Here is a 22,255-nt window from a genome sequence, read left to right on the forward strand (position 1 = left end):
TAGAGGACATAGGCTAGGCTTGAAAGGTATAGGTTACCTCCAGGTTTGGAGGCAGGAGGCCTCTGAATACCAGTTGCCGGGGTAGGGGTCATGACTTCATCTCCTCGTTGTGGACTTCACAGAGGCATCTGGTGGGCCACTGTGGGAAACAGGATACTGGACTGGATAGACCTTGGGACTGATCCAGCAAGGCTCTCCTTATGTTTAGATAATGGACTTGTGTTGGCTTTGTTCCTCGTGGTTGCTGGACAACTGATTTAGCTCCCAAAATCTCAAATCTTAATGATTATTTTTCATGGGTAACTATGTGATGCCAAATCCACTGAAACTTTTTACATGGTAAAATCAACAGAAGTTGTTGTTTACTTATTTTCATGTGCTGAACAGGTCTTATGAATCTCCAGAGTGAGATTTTACAATTTTTTTGAATATCTTTGACAAGATTGAAGCATATTCTGATTAATTGCAGTTTGAATAAAAGAGTAGGGAAAGGAATGGTCACAAATAACAACAATTGTGGGCAATAAGCTCTAGCATCTATTTCAGATGTCTTAAGCTGGGCGAAAAATTGTGTACTTTCAAGGAATTTTTATTTCAGGTTATAATTTTGGATATTGGGAAATCTTGAACGTTTTGCATCTGCTGGAAAGTTTACAATTCCTTTAATAAATTAATAATTTTATTTAATTAATAAAAGAGTCGGGATTATAAAGTTTTTAGAAGACGCAAAACATTTAAGATTTCTCAGTATCCAAAGGTATTGAGAGATCTAAAATAGCTGGAGACCTGCAAACTAGGGATGTGCACGGAATTGTTCAGTGCTCCATTCTAGGAGTGCCAAACTGATTCTGTCAACCTGCGTTCGATCCAATTCTGAGAGTGCGAGGGAGGCACTGCCTCCCTGCCGCCCTCCGCCCTGCCAGTGCTCTCACAAAAAGTGGGCATGTGGGGCTGCAGTGTGCCTCCCTGCAGTCCCACTCAGCATCACAACAGAAATGGCCAACGCACGTGCGCACGGCATGCACACACACATGCCAGCCATTTCTGTCATGACGCTGACTGGGGCTGCAGGGAGGCACACTGCAGGCCCCACGTGCCAATTTTTGTGCAGGCACCAGCGGGGGGAAAGCGGCAAGGCGGGGACTGGCAAGTAGGCACCTCCCCGCCCCTTAAAGAACTCTCCCGTGAGTGCACAGAACTGGTTCCGTGCACATCCCCACCACAAACCAAAACTTGTTAGCTATCTATCTTGTAGGGTCATGCCCTGAAGTAAGATTACTTACAAGTATTGTTTTGTAGGACTCCAGTTTTTTCAGATCTCCCAATAACTTTGGATAATGAGAAATCTTGAACTTTTTACATCTCCTGGAAAGTTTACAATTCCTTAAAGCAATAACTCAGTAGAGAACTTACCTCCACCCTTGTCCCATATTGATTTCAGGAACTGTTCAAATATTGTGTCTTATGCTCACGATAAAATGTTATGAAATAGAATAGCCTTCTATTGAACTATGTGATGTATCATAAGACTTGGTCTTGGACCATAAGACTGCTGTTTATAGATGTTTATTTTTATTTTTACAGTTTACAAAGTTTCCAATTTTATTCATTTGCTCATGTTACTCTTAAAATTAATACAGTTGGCTGGTCTCTGGTTCATCCAGGAGAGACCATATTACACCTGTATTGAAGGAGTTACACTGGCTGCCGATATGTTTCTGGGCAAAATACAAGGTATTAGTCATAACCTATAAAGCCCTAAACAGCTTGGGCCCTGGGTATTTAAGAGAACATCTTCTTCGTTATGAACCCCACTGCCCATTGAGATCATTAGGAGAGGTCCATCTGCATTTGCCACCGGCTCGTCTGGTGGCCACTCAGGGACGGGCCTTCTCCGTTGCTGCCCCGAGGCTTTGGAATGCGCTCCCTAGTGAAATAAGAGCCTCCCCATCTCTGACAGCTTTTAAAAGGTCCTTAAAAACACATCTGTTCACCCAGGCTTTTAACTGATACTGTTTTGACTATTTTAATGTTGTTTTAGAGCATTGTTTTAAAATTTTTAAATTGTTGTGTTTTAAATTTCTTGTTTTTGTTTTTAACTAATGTTTTAATGCTGTTTTAATCTGTTGTGAACCGCCCAGAGACATAGGTTTTGGGCGGTATAGAAATATGTTAAATAAATAAATTAATCAATTGTAATTTTTTCATTGTTACATTGTATTTGATATTTTTGTTATGTAATAATTAAAATACAAGACTTTCTACCACACACATTTATAAATCAAGGATATTTTCTAGACAGTGCAATCTGAGCATATTTCCCAGCACATTTTTAAATAGATCTGTTCAGTTTGCCAAAATGTATTGGAGAGAACATTAGGGTTATTTTTTACACAACATATTATATCACATATGAAACCAGGGTCAGAAATAGGCCATAGCTCTTCTTCTTTTTAATGTGAACTTTATTAAACACATTTTCTTTTTTCAAAAGTAAGATAAAGTGTGTGTGTGTGTGTGTGTGTGTGAGAGAGAGAGAGAGAGAGAGAGAGAGAGAGAATCACAATATTTTTAAAAAATACAAAAATAAAGATTGCATAATTTCCTTACCCCTATTCTTCTTCTGCTTTGTAGATGCTTATGAACTTAGTTGTGTGATAGGTGTGTTTTGGATTTTCAGAAACGTTGCTGTACTTCAGAACAGAAGTGCTCTGAGACAAAAGCGTTAATCTGCTACAGCTGCCTTTGTATGTAGTCCAGAAATTACAACTAGCCTGGTCTCTGGGACAACCTGAAGGGACCACATAACCCTCGCAGGGGCGAGGGGCCTATTAGAATGGTCCACCCGAAGAGGTTACTGGATCCAGTAGGATTCCAAGAAGCCTTGGAGGGATTCAATGTTGGCTCTGCTGGTAATCCTGTTGATGCCCGGATGTTGAGAATTGGAACAACTTACTCACCAGGGCAGTAGACACGATTGCTCCCAAGCGTCCCCTCCGACCCCCTGGTATACGGAAGATCTATGGGGGCTAAAGCGGCAAGGTAGGCGACTGGAGCGCAAGTGGAGAAAGACTCGACTCAAATCCGACAGATAACGATATGAAGCACATTTAAAGATCTATGCTCAGGAGATACGTGTGGCAAAGAACCAGTTCTTTTCTGCCCGTATTGCCTCTCCGAGTTCATGTCTAGTGGAGTTGTTCAGGGTTGTGAGGGGACTAGTATCTGCCCTCTATCCCTTGAACCAGAATTTGGAAGCATCAGTCACCCGCTGTGATGTGTTTAATGAATTTTTCGCTGACAAAATCTCTTGGATTCGGGCCGACTTAGATGGAAACTCCACAATTAATTTGATGTCTGAACTGGAGGTGTCCAACAACTCCTCTTATACGATTCGACTGGATCAATTTCAGTTTGTGACTCCTGATGATGTGGACAAGCTGATTGGAGTGGTGAGGCCTACCACTTGTTCTCTTGACCCTTGTCCAACATGGCTTGTTCGATCTAGCAGGGAGGCTGTTGTAGGAGGCCTGGTGGAAATCATAAATGCTTCTATGAGGGAGGGCAGGGCTTGTCTTAAGGAGGCAATCATTAGACCTCTTCTAAAGAAGCCTGCATTAGATCCCTCAGAGTTGAGCAATTATAGGCCAGTTTCCAATCTCCCATGGCTGGGCAAGGTAATTGAGAGGGTGGTGGCCTCTCAGCTCCAGGCGGTCTTGGAGGAAACTGATTATCTAGACCCATTTCAAACTGGTTTTTGGGTGGGCTATGGGGTGGAGTCTGCCTTGGTTGGCCTGATGGATGATCTCCAATTGGGAATTGACAGAGGAAGTGTGACTCTGTTGGTCCTCTTGGATCTCTCGGCGGCTTTCGATACTATCAACCATAGTATCCTTCTGGAACATCTGAGGGTGTTGGGGGTGGGAGGCACTGTTGTACAGTGGTCCCGCTCCTACCTTTCGGATAGGTTCCAGATGGTGTCGATTGGAGATTGTTGCTGTTCAAAATCTGAGCTTAAGTATGGTGTCCCTCAAGGCTCCGTACTTTCTCCAATGCTTTTTAACATCTACATGAAACCGCTGGGAGAGAGCATCAGGGGATTTGGAGCTGGGTGTTACCAGTATGCTGATGACACCCAGATCTACTTCTCCATGTCAGCTTCTTCAGGAGCTGGCATATCCTCCCTAAATGCCTGCCTGGAAGCAGTAATGGGCTGGATGAGGGAGAATAAACTGAAGCTGAATCCAGATAGGACGGAGGTACTTATTGTGCGGGGTCAGAACTCAAGCAACGATTTTGATCTACCTGTTCTAGACGGGGTCACACTTCCCCAAAAGGAACAGGTTTGCAGTCTGGGAGTACTTCTGGATCAGCGCCTCTCCTTGGTTTCTCAGGTTGAGGCGGTGGCCAGGGGTCCTTTCTATCAGCTTTGGCTGATACTCCAGCTGCGCCCGTTTCTTGAGATCAATGACCTCAAAACAGTGGTACATTTGTTGGTAACCTCCAGACTTGACTACTGTAATGCACTCTATGTGGGGCTGCCTTTGTACGTAGTCCGGAAACTTCAGTTGGTTCAGAATGTGGCAGCCAGGTTAGTCTCTGGGTCATCTCAGAGAGACCACATTACTCCTCTGTTGATGGAGTAACACTGGCTGCCAATAGGTTTCTGGGCAAAATACAAAGTGCTAGTTATAACTTACAAAGCCCTAAACTGCTTAGGCCCTGGGTATTTAAGAGAGTGTCGTCTTTGCTATGAGTCCCACCGCCCATTGAGGTCATTTGAGGAGGTCCGTCTCCAGTTGCTGCCAACTCATTTGGTGGCTTCACAGACACGGGTCTTCTCGGCTGCTGCCCCGAGATTGTGGAATGCGCTCCCTGTTGGGATATGAGCCTCCCCATCTCTGGCAATTTTTTAAAAACTTCTGAAAACACATCTCTTCAACCAGGCTTTCTCAGTTTTTTAAAACTTGTTTTTAAATTGTTCTATTTAATTGTTGTTTTATGATGTTTTTAATTGTTAATCATTGTTTTAATGCCTTTATAATTTTTGTTTTAATTATTAACTGATTTTAATGGTGTTTTAATGTAAACCGCCCTGAGCCTTTTGGAAGGGCGGTATAAAAGTTTTAATAATAAATAATAAATAACAAATAAATAACACCAATTTTAAAAGAACTGCACTATCTGCCGATATGTTTCAGAGTGAAACCCAAAGTGCTGGTAATTACCTATAAAGTCCTTAATAGCTTGGTTCCAGGGTACTTAAGAGAGTGCCTTCTCTGTCATGAACCCTGTTGCCTATTTTGATCATTTGGAGAGGTCTGGTTATGGTTTTTGCCGGCTCATTTCGTGGCGTCTCAGGACTGGGCCTTCTCTGTGGCTGCCCCGGGGCTCTAGAATATAGACCCTTCTAAAATAAGAGCATATCTGGTTTTTTTAGTAAGACTCTGAAGACACACCTGTTTTCTCAGGCTTTTAACTGAAATTAATTTTAAAATGTTTAATTTGCTTTTAGCTCATTTTTGCCCTTTTAACTTTTTATCCTGTGCAATTGTTTTAACTGTTTTTACTCTGTTTTCTATTTGTTGTATTTTAAATTGTGTACACAACCTAGAGAGGCACATATCAGGTGGTATATAAATATGATAATGAATGAATGAATAAAGAGTGGCCCTGCTAACTGGGCCAAGAGGCACCTTTTACTGTGGTGATTCTCTTTATTTAGCAGGGGGAGAGTAACTGGCCCTATCCACCCCCAGCACAGTACTTCCAGTGACTGTTGCTGGTGTGTGTCTTATGTTTCTTTTTAGAATGTGAGCCCTTTGGGGACAGGGAGCCATCTTATTTGTTTGTTTTTTCTCTTTGTAAACCGCCCTGAGCCATTATTGGAAGGGCGGTATAGAAATTGAATTATTATTATTATTATTATTATTATTATTATTATTATTAAAAGAGGAGCTGCTGCTGCTGCGGCTACTACGACTATTTATTTACCAAAAGAGTTGATAAAATGAAGCAGCATCATGTGCTAGTTTTCTGTTTCAGTTAAATATACATGAATATACCTGAAGTAGCTTCATAGGTTTATCAGTTATTCACAGATGCACCCTTTTCATGAAGATTAGCAGAAAAAATAGTATAGATTTTTCCCTTTCTTACATGCAATTCTGTCATCTCTTCCTAAAGCAGAACAATCTTGGCTGTTACTTTTCCCCAATATTAAACAGCTTAAAGTGATATTATTTGTGTAATAATTTGCATAGGTATTTTCAGTCTTTAGGGCTGCAGTCCTAAACATACTTACTAGTATGAACTTGAAGTATGATCATAAGTGAAGACAGTGGGACTTACTTGCATGTAACATCAATAGGGTTGCACTGTGCTACTTACAAATAAACTCCAACTGTTTAATTTCCAAATAGTTGCTAGGAGATGTGTTTTCAAAAAATAAAATTAAGTTGGCTCTGTTTTTAAGTGATAACCAATCAGTGTAACACCACTTGCATCAGAATCATTCTCATGTTATCCAGCTGTGGTGCAGTTGTCATTTGCTATTTTCTCCAGCTGCAATTTCCTTGCTGGTTTGTGGCTTAAACCCAACATCTTGATCATTTTCCACCCAGTTTAAGATTGATCTTTCATTTACTTTATAGTTACAGCCAACAGTGCCAAAAAGCTGGCAAAATTGTATTGGGTGTCATCAGCATCAACTTCAAGCCTGAGTTCAGTGAGCAAAGCTGAAACAGCTGTTTCATTGTCCAGATCAGCACTCAATATATGGCCATAATTTTTTCCAGCTTTCTCTGGCTGTGATAACCTTTGTTTTTCCATCATTTAGTATAGAATACATTATTGATCCAACTATGTAGCAATACTGAGGTAAATGTTAGGTCTTCAAGCCGTATTTTAGCATCAAACTAGTTTCACTATCTCGGGCATGTGTCATTCAGTTTTTTAGCCTCCCCTTGTATTTGTCACAGTAGCACTCTTGGCAAATTGACATTAGTCATTCTCAATAATACTTTCAGTAGCTTTGAAGAGAAAATAATTTTGACCTTGTTTCATACTGTTTAACAGGACAGTTCTGCATTATTATGTTTAGCACCGGCAATAATGTACACAGAAGTCCCCTTCAGAATTAAAATGACATGTAAACTATTGCATTTCTCTTCTATTCTTTGATGCATGTGAGCATTGGAGGACAAGACTGGGAGCAAGACTCCAAGTGCCATCAAAGGGGAATCGGCTAATACTCTTGCCTTGGTACTACCTAGGATGCAGCGTATTGCTCTGAGTTTGTGGCTGCAGTATCCTTCATTGGAACTGAAAGGGGGTAACTGGGCCCTGTAGTGCAGCCTTCATTTCTGGTGTTTCTAGGGTATTAGCTTTGGCATACTTTCTGTTTCCTTAACAGTTTTGATGGGCACACAAGCTCTATTCAGACATTACAGTGTATGTGCACACATGTTTTTATGTGCATAACTGTTCATGTGTTCATTTTAAAAGTGAACCTGGCTCCAGATCCCTTCAAATGCAAGGTGCAGCTAAGAACTGTGCCTGTACCCAACATAATGTATGAATAACTGTGTGTGTGCATACAGAGCTGTCTGTGTGTACATTGTACACAGATTGCACGTGCATTCAATATAATGTGTGAATACGACTATAGTTCTTTGGATGCCAGTCAGTGCTTGAAAACAAAGCATTATTTTTCTTTCCATATTGCAGTGGGAGAGTTGAAGCTGAACAATATTGTTTCTCTCAGGCCACCTAGTCAGTGTCCAGGTTAGAGCTCAATCTCTTATCTGCTTTGCAGTACCAGCAGAGCTCTAAAATATCAGACTCTCTCAAGGGCAAAGTGGTACAGATGAAGCTTCCAAATAATGGGTGGTACACTAGCTATTTGAACATTATATGTTGTTGCATTACTGCATATTTTCAGTACTATTTTCAGGTGTCTTCAAGTTTGATTTTTCTGACTTTAAAGATGTGTTATGTTTGAGCATTTTCTCTGAAATAATTAGTAATGGTGCAGCTGACAAAACCATGCTGTTAGTTCCCTTGATATTCTAGTAGACAGGTTTCAAGTAGTATGACTTTGGTTTATAAAGTTCTACTTTGCCAGCAGATGTTGGATTTTTTTTTTTTTAAAATAAGAGCAAAGTGTGTTCAGAAGTATTTTAATAGCCTTATTAGGCTATGGAAGGTGTTTAGCATCTGGTCTTCCTTCAACTTGAGATGTTTTCTTGCTGTCTTGCTCTGTTTAATTGTGTTCTGTTTTTGATTGAAAGTGATTTTACAAGAGTTTTGCCCTGCCTTGCACAAACCTATTTCCCAGCAAAGATAATTCATGCGATGTGTGAGGTTTTTCACTTCCTATCTTTCTGAACTACACTGTAGATCCAATACAACAGTAATTGCATTGGGGGTGGGGATGATCAAAATGCCTGCAACTCAGGTGTCTGTTAGAACTGGCTGACAGACTGGCTCGGGTAACACTTGTAAAGGAGAATCCGGCTAGGATTTCCCTTTACAAGTAAAGGGGGATTCCCTGACCTAATGGGGTGAGGAAGGTAATCTTACCATTAGTTTTTCGCTGGCATGGGTGATGGCTCCTCCAACCCCCCCTCCCGCTGGCCTCCCAAATGGCAGGCTGGGATGGCTGCAGCCTGGTTTGGGCCTCTGCACACATACGGAAGCCACTCTAACAGCCTCTGTATGTATGTAGAGGATTGAAACAGGCCACAGCCAGCCCAGCCTGTCATTTGGGAGACCAGTGGGGTAGGTGGGTTAGAGGATCCGCCACCCCTGATGTTGCCACCACCCCCTCCACCATCCCCCAGTGGTGGGAAACTAACAGTAAAGATTACCTTTTCGCTGCTCCCCTTTAGCCCGTACTGTGCCATGCTGATTTGAATCCAGTCCGGATTCAGACTGAGCTGGCCAAATGGGCAGCTTGCACACCCCTAGTGTCTGTTCGTAATAGCTGATATGTTTAAATAATAGTCTGTGTCAATATTCCCTCTAACAGGGATTCCCAGATGTTGTTCACTACAACTCCCAGTATCCTCAGCTGCAGTAGCCTTTGGCTGGAGATTCTGGGAGTTGTAGTCAACAACATCTGGGGATTCCTGTTAGAGGGAACACTGGTCAGTGTTGATTTAATTGGATTCTCCTCTAAATGCTCCTGTATTCTTGCTATCAAGTGGTACCATTATGTTGAGTATCCTTTTTCATTTGTCACATGTTACTTGTAAGTCCTTATGTATCGTATTATCCAAAGATTCATTCACCATGATTGAGTGCCTTTGGTGTGCATGTTGGAATCTCTGGTGGTGCTGTTCCTTGCTCATTTATAAGTGTGGAAATACATATATTTTGTTATCCTTCACTAAGGCCCAGACTAAATGTAATGCCTGTCATATGTTTTAGTTTGGTGTGCTTGATTTTTTAGATATAAGTAGCAGCCTTGGATGGGGACGGATACAAAACAGAATTGCCGTGTGTGGGGATGGAGTCTTTAACCTGGTCTCAATTAGAAATGCCTCCACAGTTGCTGTTGGGGAGATTTAAAAAGGTCTCATTTGCCCAATTAGGAATTGTCAAATGTCAGTTGTGGGAGGGGAGAACGAGACTGTGGCAGGGCCAAGCACCCCATGTTGTGGTCTTGATCCAGATCTGGGTGCTGCTACTTATATTTGAAAAACCAAGCATGCAAGTTATAATTGGCATATAGTGTGAGCCTCTTCAAAACCAAATAATGGGCATCTCTACTGAGCATGCAGGGCATTGCCCCATTCAAGTGAAGGACATATTATCTAGTCTGGGCCTTACATAATAGAGAAAGGAAAATAGTTGTGCATTTTGATGTTTATTTTATTTTGCTTCTTTGGTCCAGGTAGAAGCCATGTGCATGCAAAAGCAGTCTGCAGTCTGAACTGCAAATGCAAGGAAATGCTTAGTGCACGGTTTCTTTCACTTATGAACTAGTTTCCAGGGCTGTGTATCAGAGACTTATTAGGAAACTGACAAAAATGTCAATCATCTGTTTGGGAGTGTGTGTATATGTAATTGGTTTTAAATAGTTTTAATCATTTTTGAATTGTTTTTATATTGTTTTAACATTGTTTTAATTGTGGGTTTTATGTCTTTTTAAAAGTTATTGTACACCGCCCAGAGCCTCTGGATGGGGCGGTTTATAAATGTAATAAATAATAATAATATATGTATGTGTGCGGGCAATCTGGGTTAATTTGCCTTCGTCCCCTTCCCTGCCAAACAGCAGATTGCATAGGAACACAAGCTGCCTTATACAAAGCCAAACTATTGATCCATCTAGCTCAGTATTGTCTACTCTGGCAGGCAGCAGCTCCAAGTTTCCAGGCAGGAGTCTTTTCCAGCCCTACCTGGAGATGCTGCCAGGGACTGAACTGGAATCTCCTACATGCAAAGCAGATGCTCTTCCACTAAGTTATGGCCCCATCCCCATAGACCCAATTGCTGCTGTTCTATCAGGTTTCATGGGCACAGTGTTGGCTGCAGTGCAAGTACACATTTGAACTAGAGCCCCAGAATTTAGATTTGCTTCAATAGCTGTAATTTTCCTCCATTTGTTGATTAAGTTTTTATTATTGTGCAATTTAAAAAAATGATGATGCCTTGAAGCATTTCCTACAAATGTTAGGAGCAACTCATACAAGGGTGCTGCATGCAAAAATATGAATTCACAAAGAATTTCATCATTTCAGTGTTCAATATTTAATTTGTATTGGTATACTATAGGCTTCAGTTGAGTCAAAGCTTTTCCTAGAAACTTATGGTGATTAAGTAACTGCTTATAATGTACTTTCTGTGATATGAAACTATTCAAAGCTTCTGAATTAATCACTTTCTCCCTTGCTTCCGACAGTCTGGATCTGTTTCTCTTGGGACACCAGTAACTAGGAAAAAAGAGGATGATGTGTCCATTGGAAGTACGCCTTTGGCCAAGCAGCAATCAAATCAGGCCTCTGAATATGCCAGCAGCCCTGTCAAAACAAAAACGGTAACAGGTATGTTCTCTTCTCAATTAAATCTAGTCATTCTCCTGCCACTTCTGACTTCTTGAAACATCCATATGTTTTGGCAAGTTCAACTGCCTAAATACTTTGGAACACATTTTTAATGTCAGTATAGACAATTTATTTCAGGAGACCTTTAATTTACTATTTCAAAATGTAAATGGTTTGAAATTCTAGAAGTTAAATGGTTTTAGGTTCAGTCATTTAATAGGTTTGGCCACCGTTTCTAACTAGAATTCCAATTTAATGACCATGTTATGCAGTACTTTGATGGATCATCCAAAGTAACTATTCAGGGCATGAACTTACTCCTCAATAATGCAGTGTTTCTTAAAATGTATTGGAATAATGGCTACAATGTGGGCTAGGGAAACTTGGGTTCAAATTCTCGCTCATCCATGAATTCACTGAGGAAGCTAGTGGCTGACATGAGAAATTTTTTTTTAAAAGAAGTTCTCATTGAAATAACTTTCAACTTTACTTCTTTGAGTAATTTTCCTCATCATGTCAGCTGTTATTTCTAAGTCTAAAATACCACTCAAGGTTGATGCAAGGAGAGGTTGTGACAACATAATGTAAATTACCCTGAACTCTTTAGAGGAAGGAAAAGTAAATACAGTAAATGGGTAAATAATGTGAAGGCTTATGCCACAGTAGTTGAAACAACATCTTGCATTAGACAGATCTGCTAGAACCACACAATGTGGGGCACAAATGGAGGACTACTGCCTTTATGCTCTGCTTTGTAGACCACCTGGAGGCATCTGGCTAGACTTTGTGGGAAACAGGACACTGGTCTTGATATAGACCTCTTGTCCAAAGTGACCTCCATTTATGTTAGTAACATCACTGTAATGCTCCTTGCGATGGAAGCTTTTTTCCAGTGCAGCCTGTACTCACACTGAAGAGACAGAGCTATTCTAACAACACTTTTAGTCCTGCTTTAGGGACAGTAAATGGTGTCATTTTCCTCCTTTTGCAAGAAGGACCCATATGCATTACTGTTGTTGGCTGCACAACATTTGGGGCGGAACATAATGCTAATTTCTTGTTTTTAATGGAACAGTGATGAGCAGAAGCCATTGTAAATGTCTTGAATGTAATCTGTTGAGACAAAACTATCTTACATCAACCATATAGATTGACAAAATCACTTTCTAATTTAATGAAATTGATATTATTTCATCAAGAAGGAGAATTTTCTTATTAGTATAGATGCATATAAACAGTTCTCCTTTCTCTTGTCGGCATAACCCAACTATACTTCCTTTTCTCTTAATTTGATCTTTAGTTGTAATGTAGAACAAATGGAGACCCACAACAAAAGGTTGCAGTTTATCCTCAGGCCCTTAGAGGACTGGTACTATTCAGGGTTTCAGCAAGCCTCGGACTGGAGCATTCTGCTTTTCAGAGCTCAAAGGAGTGAGATAAATTTTATGAGGAGAAAAAGGAAACAGAGCATCTTATTTTGGGGTGTCCCCAGTTCACCTCCAATGTGATAAAAAGCAGACAGAAGGATGTGCTAGCTGGTCAAAGAGATCATAAGAAGATAAGAACAGTCCTGCTGGATCAGGCCCAAGACCCATCTAGTCCAGCATCCTGTTTCGCACAGTGGCCCACCAGATGCTGCTGGAAGCCACAGGCAGGAGTTGAGGGCATGCCCTCTCCCCTGCTGTTACTCCCCTGCAACTGGTATTCAGAGGTATCCTGCCTTTGAGGCTGGAGGTGGCCTGTAGTCCTCCGACTAGTAGCCGATGATAGACCTCTCCTCCATGAAGTTATCAAAACCCCTCTTAAAGCCATCCAGGTTGTTGGCTGTCACCACATCTTGTGGCAGAGAATTCCACAAGTTGATTATGTGTTGTGTGAAAAAGTACTTCTGTTTCTTGGTCCTAGATTTTCTGGCAATCAATTTCATGGGATGCCTCCTGGTTCTAGTGTTATGGGAAAGGGAGAAGAATTTCTCTATCCACTTTCTCCACCCCATGCATGATTTTATAGACCTCTGTCATGTCTCCCCGCAGTCATCTTTTTTCTAAACTAAAAAGCCCCAGGTGTTGTATCCTTGCCTCATAAGAAAGTTGCTCTAGGCCCCTGATCATCTTGGTTGCCCTCTTCTGCACATTTTCAACTTCTACAATGTCCTTTTTTAGATGTGGTGACCAGAATTGTACGCAGTACTCCAGGTGTGGCCGCACCATCATTTTGTATAAGGGTATTATAATATTAGCTGTTTTACTTCCAATCCCCTTCCTAATGATCCCTAGCATGGAATTGGCCTTTTTCACATCTGCTGCACATTGAGTCAACGCTTTCAATAAGCTGTCCACCATGACCCCAAGATCCCTCTCCTGGTCAGTCACCGACAGCTCAGATCCCATCAGTGTATACTTGAAGTTGGAGTTCTTAGTCCCAATGTGCATCACTTTACACTTGCCAACATTGAACCGCATTTGCCACTTCGTCGCCCACTCACCCAGTTTGGAGAGATCCTTTTGGAGCTCCTCACAATCCGTTTTGGATTTCACTACCCAAAAGAGTTTGGTATCATCTGCACATTTGGTCACCTCACTGCTTACCCCAACTTCTAGATCATTTATGAATAAATTAAAAAGCACCAGTCCGAGTACAGATCCCTGGGGGACTCCACGTCTTACTTTCCTCCATTGTGAAAGCTCTCCATTTATACCTACCCTCTCTTTCCTGTCCTTCAACCAGTTAGCAATCCACACATGTACTTGTCCCCTTTTCCCATGACCACTAAGTTTCCTCAGGAGTCTTTGATGAGGAACTTTGTCAAAAGATCAAATGGTCAAAAGAAAGATAACACATACCAGGGAAGAGATTTAGTGTATCAGTGCTTATATGCCAGTGCCAGAAGCCTCAGAGCCAAGATGGGTGAGCTGGAGTGCGTGGTTGCTAATAAAAACATAGATATAGTGGGCATAACAGAAACATGGTGGAACAGTGAGAAGCAGTAGGATACGATTATTCCTGGATATAAACTCTATTTAAAGGTCAGGGAGAGGCACCTTGGAGATGGAGTAGCACTGTATATTAAAGAAGTGATAGAATTTCACAATCTAGAAAACCTAGTAAGACTGGAGTTTTTCACAGAAACTCTGTGGGTGACAATATAAGGCCTGAAAGGAAATGTGTTACTAGGGATGTGCTATCACCCTCTGGATCAAAACAGTGACAGTGATTGGGAGTTACAGGAAATCAGGGAGGCATCAAAGAGAGAGAGAGCTGTAACAATGGGTGACTTCAATTACCCATACACAGACTGGAGAAATTCACAGTCAGGTAATGGCAATGAGGCCATGTTTCTAGACATGCTGAATGATTGTGCTCTAGAACAGTTGGTCATGGAACCAACCAGAGAGAAAGAGACCTTGGATTTAATCCTGAGTGGTGTACAGGACCTCGTACGAGATGCCAGTGTCATGGAATCTTTAGGGAACAGTGACCATAGTGTGATCAAATTTAGCATACATGTGATGAGAGAATTGCCAAGGAAATCCAACACAGTCACTTTGAATTTCAGAAAGCAAACTTCTCTAAAATGAGTTTGGTGAAAGGAAAACTGAAAGGGAAAATCAGGAGAGTCACTTTGCTCCAGAATGCATGGAGTTTATTAAAACCACAATAATAGTAGCCCAGTTAAAATGTATTAAAAAGGACGCAAATTGAATTCAGCTGTCTGAGATCCTTCCCTGGTAAGTGCATATAGGATTGCACATGCTCAGGGATGTAAATCAAACCAAACTAATTTGTGTTTCCAGCATATTTTGCTTCCTATAGGAGACCAGTAAGTCCCACAGAAGCAAGGAAGATAGGTGGGGAGAAATAGAGAAAAGAGCAAGAATTAGCGCCGTTCCTCCAGAAGTTACTCCCTCCGCCCTAAAAGTCATTCTCCCTGATCCCCAGCATGTAAGAAGGGCTGGTTGGTTGTGGAATCTTATTGTACTGAGATAAAAACCAATCTCTGCAGGTGCTTAGAAGCAGGGCCATCCCGGGGGGTGGGGGGTGGGGTCGCAGGGTTGGGGATGAATCAGCATGTGCAGTGCCACCTTAACATTTCATGTTATTACAGAATCATACTGATTGATGACATACAGTGTAAATAGTATGAGTGAGGTTTTTGGACATGTCCAACCAACTTGTACATATAGTGCATTTCTAAAGAAAAACCTCACTCAAAGGCTGGGGCAGAAATGGAGGTGTTTTACACTTCATTATGAACGCAAAGGGCAGATTCTTCCATATGGGCGTGGAATGGTGGTCTAGGGTGGGGGGGGGCACTTCAGTTCCAGACATTTTTGTACTGTTCTGCCATGAAACAAGCCACTTTATAGGACTTTCTTTGATAGTTTTTTTTATTTAAAAAAATATTTTGAACCAGCAAATTCCCCAATCTGTTTTAAATTAAACTAGCTGGGCCAGGCGCAGAATATCTGAGCCTCTAGTTCGCCACCACTTCCCCCTGCCATTTTCCCTGCCCGCCGCTGACATTTCCTTCCACCTGCCCGGGCTCTGCCTGCCCCCGCCGTTTGACCACCTGCCCTCCGTGCTTCACTGTCTGCCGCCATCTTATTTCTCTGCTGGCCCCCCAGCCTGGCTGCCACTGAAACCATTTTCTTCCCTTCCACCCGTCCCCGTTGCTATCCGGCAGCTGCTCACGAACTCTCATTAGAGCTGCCGCGCATGGGATTAGCAATGGGCACGCCTAAGAGAAATATATATATTCCTTCCTTCCTGCTTGGAGAGCTTCAGGCTTCAGTGAGGCCTAGCTCACCCACTGAACAACTGAGAGGCGGAGAGCTCTAGTAGCTTGCAGGCTGCTTAGCTCGCCTAGCCAGTGGGCAGAAGGGCAAGCAGGAGAGAGGGCGAGCAGGGCAAGGGGGACTGTCCAAGTTGCCTTGGGGGGGCCCCAGACCCTGTGGGCCTGGGGACAATTCCCCCCCCATCCAGTAGACCCTACGCCCCTGGTATAATCAACCTATGGAATTCTCTGCCAAAAGATGTGTTGACAGCCAGCAGCCTAGATGGCTTTAAGAGGGGTTTACATAAATCCATGGAGAACAAGTCTATGAATGGCTACTAGTCTGAGGGCTATAGGCTACCTCCAGCCTTAGAGGCATGATGCCTCTAAATACCAGTTACAGGGGAGTAGCTGTAGGAGAGAGGGCATGCCCTCACCTCTTGCCTGTGAGCTTCCCAGAGGAAGCTCTGGGCTCCCCAGTGGCATCTGATGGGTTACTGTGTGAAACAGGATGCTGGACTAGATAGGCCTTGGGCTGATCCAGCAGAGCTTGTATTATGCTATTATGATCGGTGCTTGATCACCCAAGTTCACTATTAAAGAGAATGATAGTTTGGTGGAACAGAATGTGCAAGTAATTAATAAAGTGATAAATTTTCTTCCCCCCCACCCCCAGGAGATAGTTTGAGGACTACTGAATTTTACTTTGTTTGTACTCTTTGCCTTTACTAATTCTTTTTCTCCCCATCAAACTGTAAAATTAATTTAGTTCAGAAACTTGCGGCCCATTCCTATGCATATTTACTTCAAAGTAAGTCCCACAGAGTTCAATGGGTATTTATGGCCAAAGCATAGGACTGAAGCTTTAAAATTATTTTGTGGCTGAGAAAGTGTTGAACGGTTAATAAAAGGATCCTATGAACTATCTTAACATCATTAAGATACGATGTACATATAAGGTGGTATAAAAATATGATAGATAAATAATAAAAGCTATTGTTTATTGTTTTTTTAGTTCCAGTATGAGTCTTGGGGAATCCATCTTGGGAAGTGCTAGAAAATGTAGTGAAGTTATGTATTTTGCTCTATGACTTACCATTCTGGTTGCAGCAGTACATAGCTTTAAAAAGCTGGTCTCTGCCTCTAGCCACTTAGGATGTAATGGCAGCTGAAACCTTGTCAAAAAATCAAGGGTGGGAAAAGCTTATTTACTTGGGAAACAAATAATGTCCAGTGTTTTACAAATGCATCAAGAGATGCAGCTCTTGCCCTTGTGCTCAAAATAAATAGCCTTGCCTCTTCTGAATCCTCCCAGCTGACATCTCCTTGTACCTCTGCTGTTTAGAGACAGCCATAAGGTTATGTCAACTTGGTGTCAAGGCTTGTCTCCTTCCAAAATATTCCCTAGTCCCATGTTCCCATTGCCAGGCATTCAGCAGAACTTCGTAAGTATACAGTTTTTAAAAAAATGTTGTAAGTACACCTAAGTGTCCCCCCACCGCCGTTAATGCCTTTGATTGCTCAATATACATTAACTAGTTAATATATGTGCAAAGTGATATAAGAAGAGGTGTTCGTTTTGATTATAGTTCTAACTTTAGCCCCTAGTAAATATCAGCTGTCCCCTTTATCCATCCGTTACATGCTTAGTTATCCGCATTGTCTTTGCCCACCTAAGAATAACGGCAATAATGAAACACAATAAATCAGAAAATGGAAGGTGCTGTATTCCAAACTGAGCAATACTACTTATATTTTTTTAAAAACCCTGTGTTTCTATCAAAGAAAGCTCAAAACAACTTATATAAACATATTGAAGCAAATAATAAAACAGATCAACAACAACATAATCGTACACATAAAAGAAGCAGAGAATGGCAAACAAGAACTGAGAGTTGGTAAGTAAAGTTAGCTACTCAAAGCCCAGGTCTTTAGCAAACAGAAGAAAGTAAGACACCTAGGAGTTAGGTGTTTCTCCTGGAGTAGGAAGCTCCAGGGGTCACCATGGAGAAGTCTCTCTTGTGTCGCTAACAGAGCTTTTGAAGGTGTCGGGGTGTGCATAGTCCTCTCTGGCCAATCTTAAAAACAAGTAGATTTCTAGAGGGGGAGACAGTCCTGGTCCTAAGCCATTTATGGCTTAAAAGTTAAAAACAACAACAAACAGCATTTTGCATTCTGCCCAGAAATAGACTGGCAGCCTCTGATGTTGACATAGCAGTGGAGTCATGTGCTTCAGTGACAGTTTGCATCAAGTTTCTGAAAGTAAGACTCGTCTTCAGAGGAAGCCCTGCATAGAGTGCATTGCAGTAAACCAGAAGAGATGTGATTAAGGCACGTGTTACGATGGCCAAGCCCAATTTCCCCAGAAGCTAGTGCACTGGCCTAAGCTAAGCAAAGGCACTCACAGCTAAGGCAACTGCCAGTTTTTTGTTCCATGTAAAGCTACCTGAAACTTCTTTAGATTGAGCGGGCTATATGTTCCATATCACTATCACTGAGGATATTATAACAAAAGAAGGAGATACTTAAGTAAAGAGTTCTTTAATGTGCTTAAGAAAAACCTAACCCTGGGAGTTAGATGAAGAAATGCAGGATTGGATTGTAAGGAATTGTAAATAGACAGAGGAGGGGAGGCCAGTGAGATGCAAGCATCAATAATTGGCTTTAAAATACCCAGTGGATTCAGTGTCAGACTATTGACTTTAAAAAAAAATCATGTTATGTTTTTAAGCCCAGAAAGCAAACTTTATGATTCAAAGCTAGAATCTGACAAGAATTTATTCATTAAGATTTTAGGAGGCTGAGAAAATATGCCGATGGTTTATATATCATTGATGTGCAGTACAATCCTACAAGGTCTTACTTAGAAGTAAGACCAGTTGAGTTCAATGAGATTTAATCCATTCAAGTAAACAGAATTGCAGCTTTAAACACTTAACTTAGTAGAGGGCCAACAGAACTGCTGTTTGCCCCTGCTGGACAATAGGTGTCTAAACAAGGATGCTTTAGGAAGATGAACAACATTAACTAGCAATAAAAAGATGAAAATAGTATAGTATGTTATTTAAATCTAATATTTCTTCAAGGTTTAGAGGAGGAAACCTTTCTCTGTGTACTTATTTCATTTTGGCAGTGATCCATCAAAACAAGGCCAACCACACTGTAATGCAAAGATTCTGTTTTCATCCATCATACTGATGATGAAGAAAACTTTTTTTAAAAATTGTTTTAAACACTGGGTGTTTACCTAGGTGGAAGGGTTGGTTCTCCTCTCTCTGTCCAGCTGGTTCCCTGGGAGGCCAAAAATTCTATATGGATGCCTAGATTTAGATTCTGCGTGGCTAGTTAATTACATATATTTTACTTCTTATATAAAATATCACCATCTTTGTATCTTTCTTGTGATTGAGGTTTTTCTTCTTGGATGGACAAGATCTTGTTTGTAAACTTGTATTTTTGTCGAAATCTCAGAGATATAACATTTCTGTTTTTTACTTATATTACTAATAAAAGCATTTTAAAAATCTGAAAAAAAATTAAAACATTTTATTCTTATTGTTTTGAAGAGCACATTGTAGTTCTTTTTCTCTTATGTGTCAGCATCTTCATCTCTGGTAACTAGGCCAAAGGCACTATGAGTGCTTTTAAAAAAGATTTGCACTAAGCATGCATTTTCCTCCTCCTAATCTTATGCAAAATATGTATTTATATATTTATATTTATGGCATTTGTATACCACTTTTCAGGCAAGCCTCCCAAAGCAGTTAAATAAATAACAATACATCAAGCCGCATGTTTAGAGCTTCATATGGTGAGGTCCTTAGGCTCTCTTCTTCTTTCTCTCCTCATTACTCTTATACAAGAATTTTAAAGGTTGACCAAAAAGGGTTCTTGTAATTGCTAGGTTAGCAAATGTAACACTCATAGTTCTAAAAATGTTAAAAGGTATTTTGAGCAAAATGCATTATGAAGATATTTGGGAATGTACTTAAATATACATATCTGTAGTTGATTTTATAAATGAAAATAAGAGTTAACTCTATCAGAATCCATGCACAAATGGGTAAACAGGAATAAACTCATCTGAAATTAGGTCAGCATAGGAAATAGTGATCAGATTTACTCCTAGGTCAAAGGTTTCAACAAAGTTCCTCATCAAAGACTCTTGAGGAAACTTAGCAGTCATGGGATAAGGGGACAAGTACATGTGTGGATTGCTAACTGGTTGAAGAACAGGAAACAGAGGGTAGGTATAAACGGAGAGTTTTCACAATGGAGGAAAGTAAGATGTGGGGTCCCCCAGGGATCTGTACTGGGACTGGTGCTTTTTAATTTATTCATAAATGATCTAGAAGTTGGGGTAAGCAGTGAGGTGGCCAAATGTGCAGATGATACCAAACTCTTTTGGGTAGTGAAATCCAAAACGGATTGTGAGGAGCTCCAAAAGGATCTCTCCAAACTGGGGGAGTGGGCGACAAAATGGCAAATGCAGTTCAATGATGGCAAGTGTAAAGTGATGCACATTGGGATGAAAAACCTCAACTTCAAAAACCTCAAGTATACGCTGATGGGATCTGAGCTGTCAGAGACTGACAAGGAGAGGGATCTTGGGGTTGTGGTGGACAGCTCGTTGAAAATGTCAACTCAGTGTGTGGCAGCTGGGGAAAAGGCCAATTCCATGCTAGGGATCATTAGGAAGGGGATTGAAAATAAAACTGCTAATATTATGATGCCCTTATATAAAATGATGGTGCGGCCATACCTGGAGTACTGCATACAATTCTAGTCACCGCATCTAAAGAAGAACGTAGAACTGGAAGAGGTGCAGAAGAGGGCAACTAATATGATCAGGGGCCTAGAGCACCTTTCTTATGAGGCAAGACTACAACACCTGGGGCTTTTTAGCTTAGAAAAAAGATGACTGAGAGGAGACATGATAGAGGTCCATAAAATCATGCATGGTGTGGAGAAAGTGGATAGAGATAATTATTTCTCCCTCTCACATAACACCAGGGGTCATCCCATGAAACTGATTGCCAGGAAATTTAGGACCAACATACAGAAGTACTTTTTCACACAACACATAATCAACTTGTGGAATTGTTTGCCACAATGTGGTGACAGCCAACAACCTGGATGGCTTTAAGAGGGGTTTGGATAACTTTGTGTAGGAGAGGTCTATCAGCGGCTACTAGTCATAGGGCTATAGGCCACCTATAGCCTTAGAGGCAGGATACCTCTGAATACCAGTTGTGGGGGAGTAACAGCAGGAAAGAGGGCATGCACTCCTGACTCTGGGCTCCCCAGTGGCATCTGGTGGGCCACTGTGTGAAATAGGATGCTGGACTAGTTGAGCCATGGGCCTGATCCAGCAGGGCTGTTTTTATGTTCTTATGTATTGAGAATGTGTGTCCATACAGTACAAATCATAGTGAAGTAAAGAGTAAAGTCATGTTGATTGCAGTGGACTATGATTCAGTCTTAGATCAGAAAATTATTTCCTCTAAAACAAAATTTGGACACATTCTACTAGGATATGTGCTGGTCTGATTGGTTTACTTATGGTACCTGAAAGCTCCAGTGCATAATCAGAATCCCTGCATGTCAAAGAATCTCCTGATTTACTTCAAAATTAGAGCCAAACTGGGTGTTCAGGGCAGCTGTGTGTTGGTTAAAGACTTACTTAGGCCATTTGCCTGTAAGGTGAGGGGGCATTTTTATAATGCCAAAATGAATGCACAGGGAAGGGTAGCGGAAGTTGGCTTCTCCTACCTTTACTCACTGTAGGTAACTGCTTTAATCAGTTTACTCTCTGCCTGGCTTATTTTCAATATCGGAGCTGGACTGGAGGAAACAGTAGTGTAAGGAGGCTAGCGGTGGCCTGTGTGTGCCTGCCGCAGCCCCCTGGCCTTGCCCCCCATGTCTGACATCAGACACAGGGGCCAGGTAGCTAGTGCTCATGGCCCCTGATTGGTGGTGGCCCATGTTCTTTGAACTGTTCACCCAATGGTGGCTCCGCCCCAGGAGGAAACCTGCTTAAATGTAGCTCTGTGTGTCACGGGTGAGTTTCACTCTCTTTCCGGCACACTCCTTTTGTTCTAAAAAGTGGAGTCCCACCCCCATTCTATAGGCAACTGTTGCCTAGTTTGAATTGTTCTCTTTGCTGAGCAGGGTCTGCATTGGTTTACATTTGAATGGGAGACTACATGTGAGCACTGTAAGACATTCCCCTCGGGATGTAGCCACTCTGGGAAGAGCATTTACATTCTTGCATGCAGAAGGTTCCAGGTCCCTCCCTGGCATCGCCAAGATAGGGCTGAGAGAGATTCCTGCCTGCAACATTGGAGAAGCCGCTGTCAGCAGTGGCAGAGCAAGGTTGCTGGCAGCCCCTGTCCAGCATGCCGCTGCCAGCCGCTGCCGCTCAAGCCAC

The 22,255-nt window shown here is 41.7% G+C and overlaps 1 protein-coding gene across 13 annotated transcripts in view; it reads left to right on the forward strand.

The window, feature by feature from the left end:
* The window catches only part of VPS13B (vacuolar protein sorting 13 homolog B), a 714,157-nt gene that overhangs the window by 283,384 nt on the left and 408,518 nt on the right, over positions 1–22,255 (forward strand). For all 13 annotated transcript variants that reach the window (XR_008306070.1, XM_053245163.1, XM_053245162.1 and 10 more), the window contains one exon: positions 10,910–11,051. Coding sequence is in view for 12 of the 13 variants with exons in the window: in XM_053245163.1 (XP_053101138.1) it covers positions 10,910–11,051 (142 nt within the window). In the remaining variant the exon portion in view is untranslated. The remainder of the gene's footprint in view (positions 1–10,909; positions 11,052–22,255) is intronic.

This window comes from Hemicordylus capensis, chromosome 4, assembly GCF_027244095.1.
Source record: "Hemicordylus capensis ecotype Gifberg chromosome 4, rHemCap1.1.pri, whole genome shotgun sequence".
Taxonomy (NCBI): Eukaryota; Metazoa; Chordata; class Lepidosauria; order Squamata; family Cordylidae; genus Hemicordylus; species Hemicordylus capensis.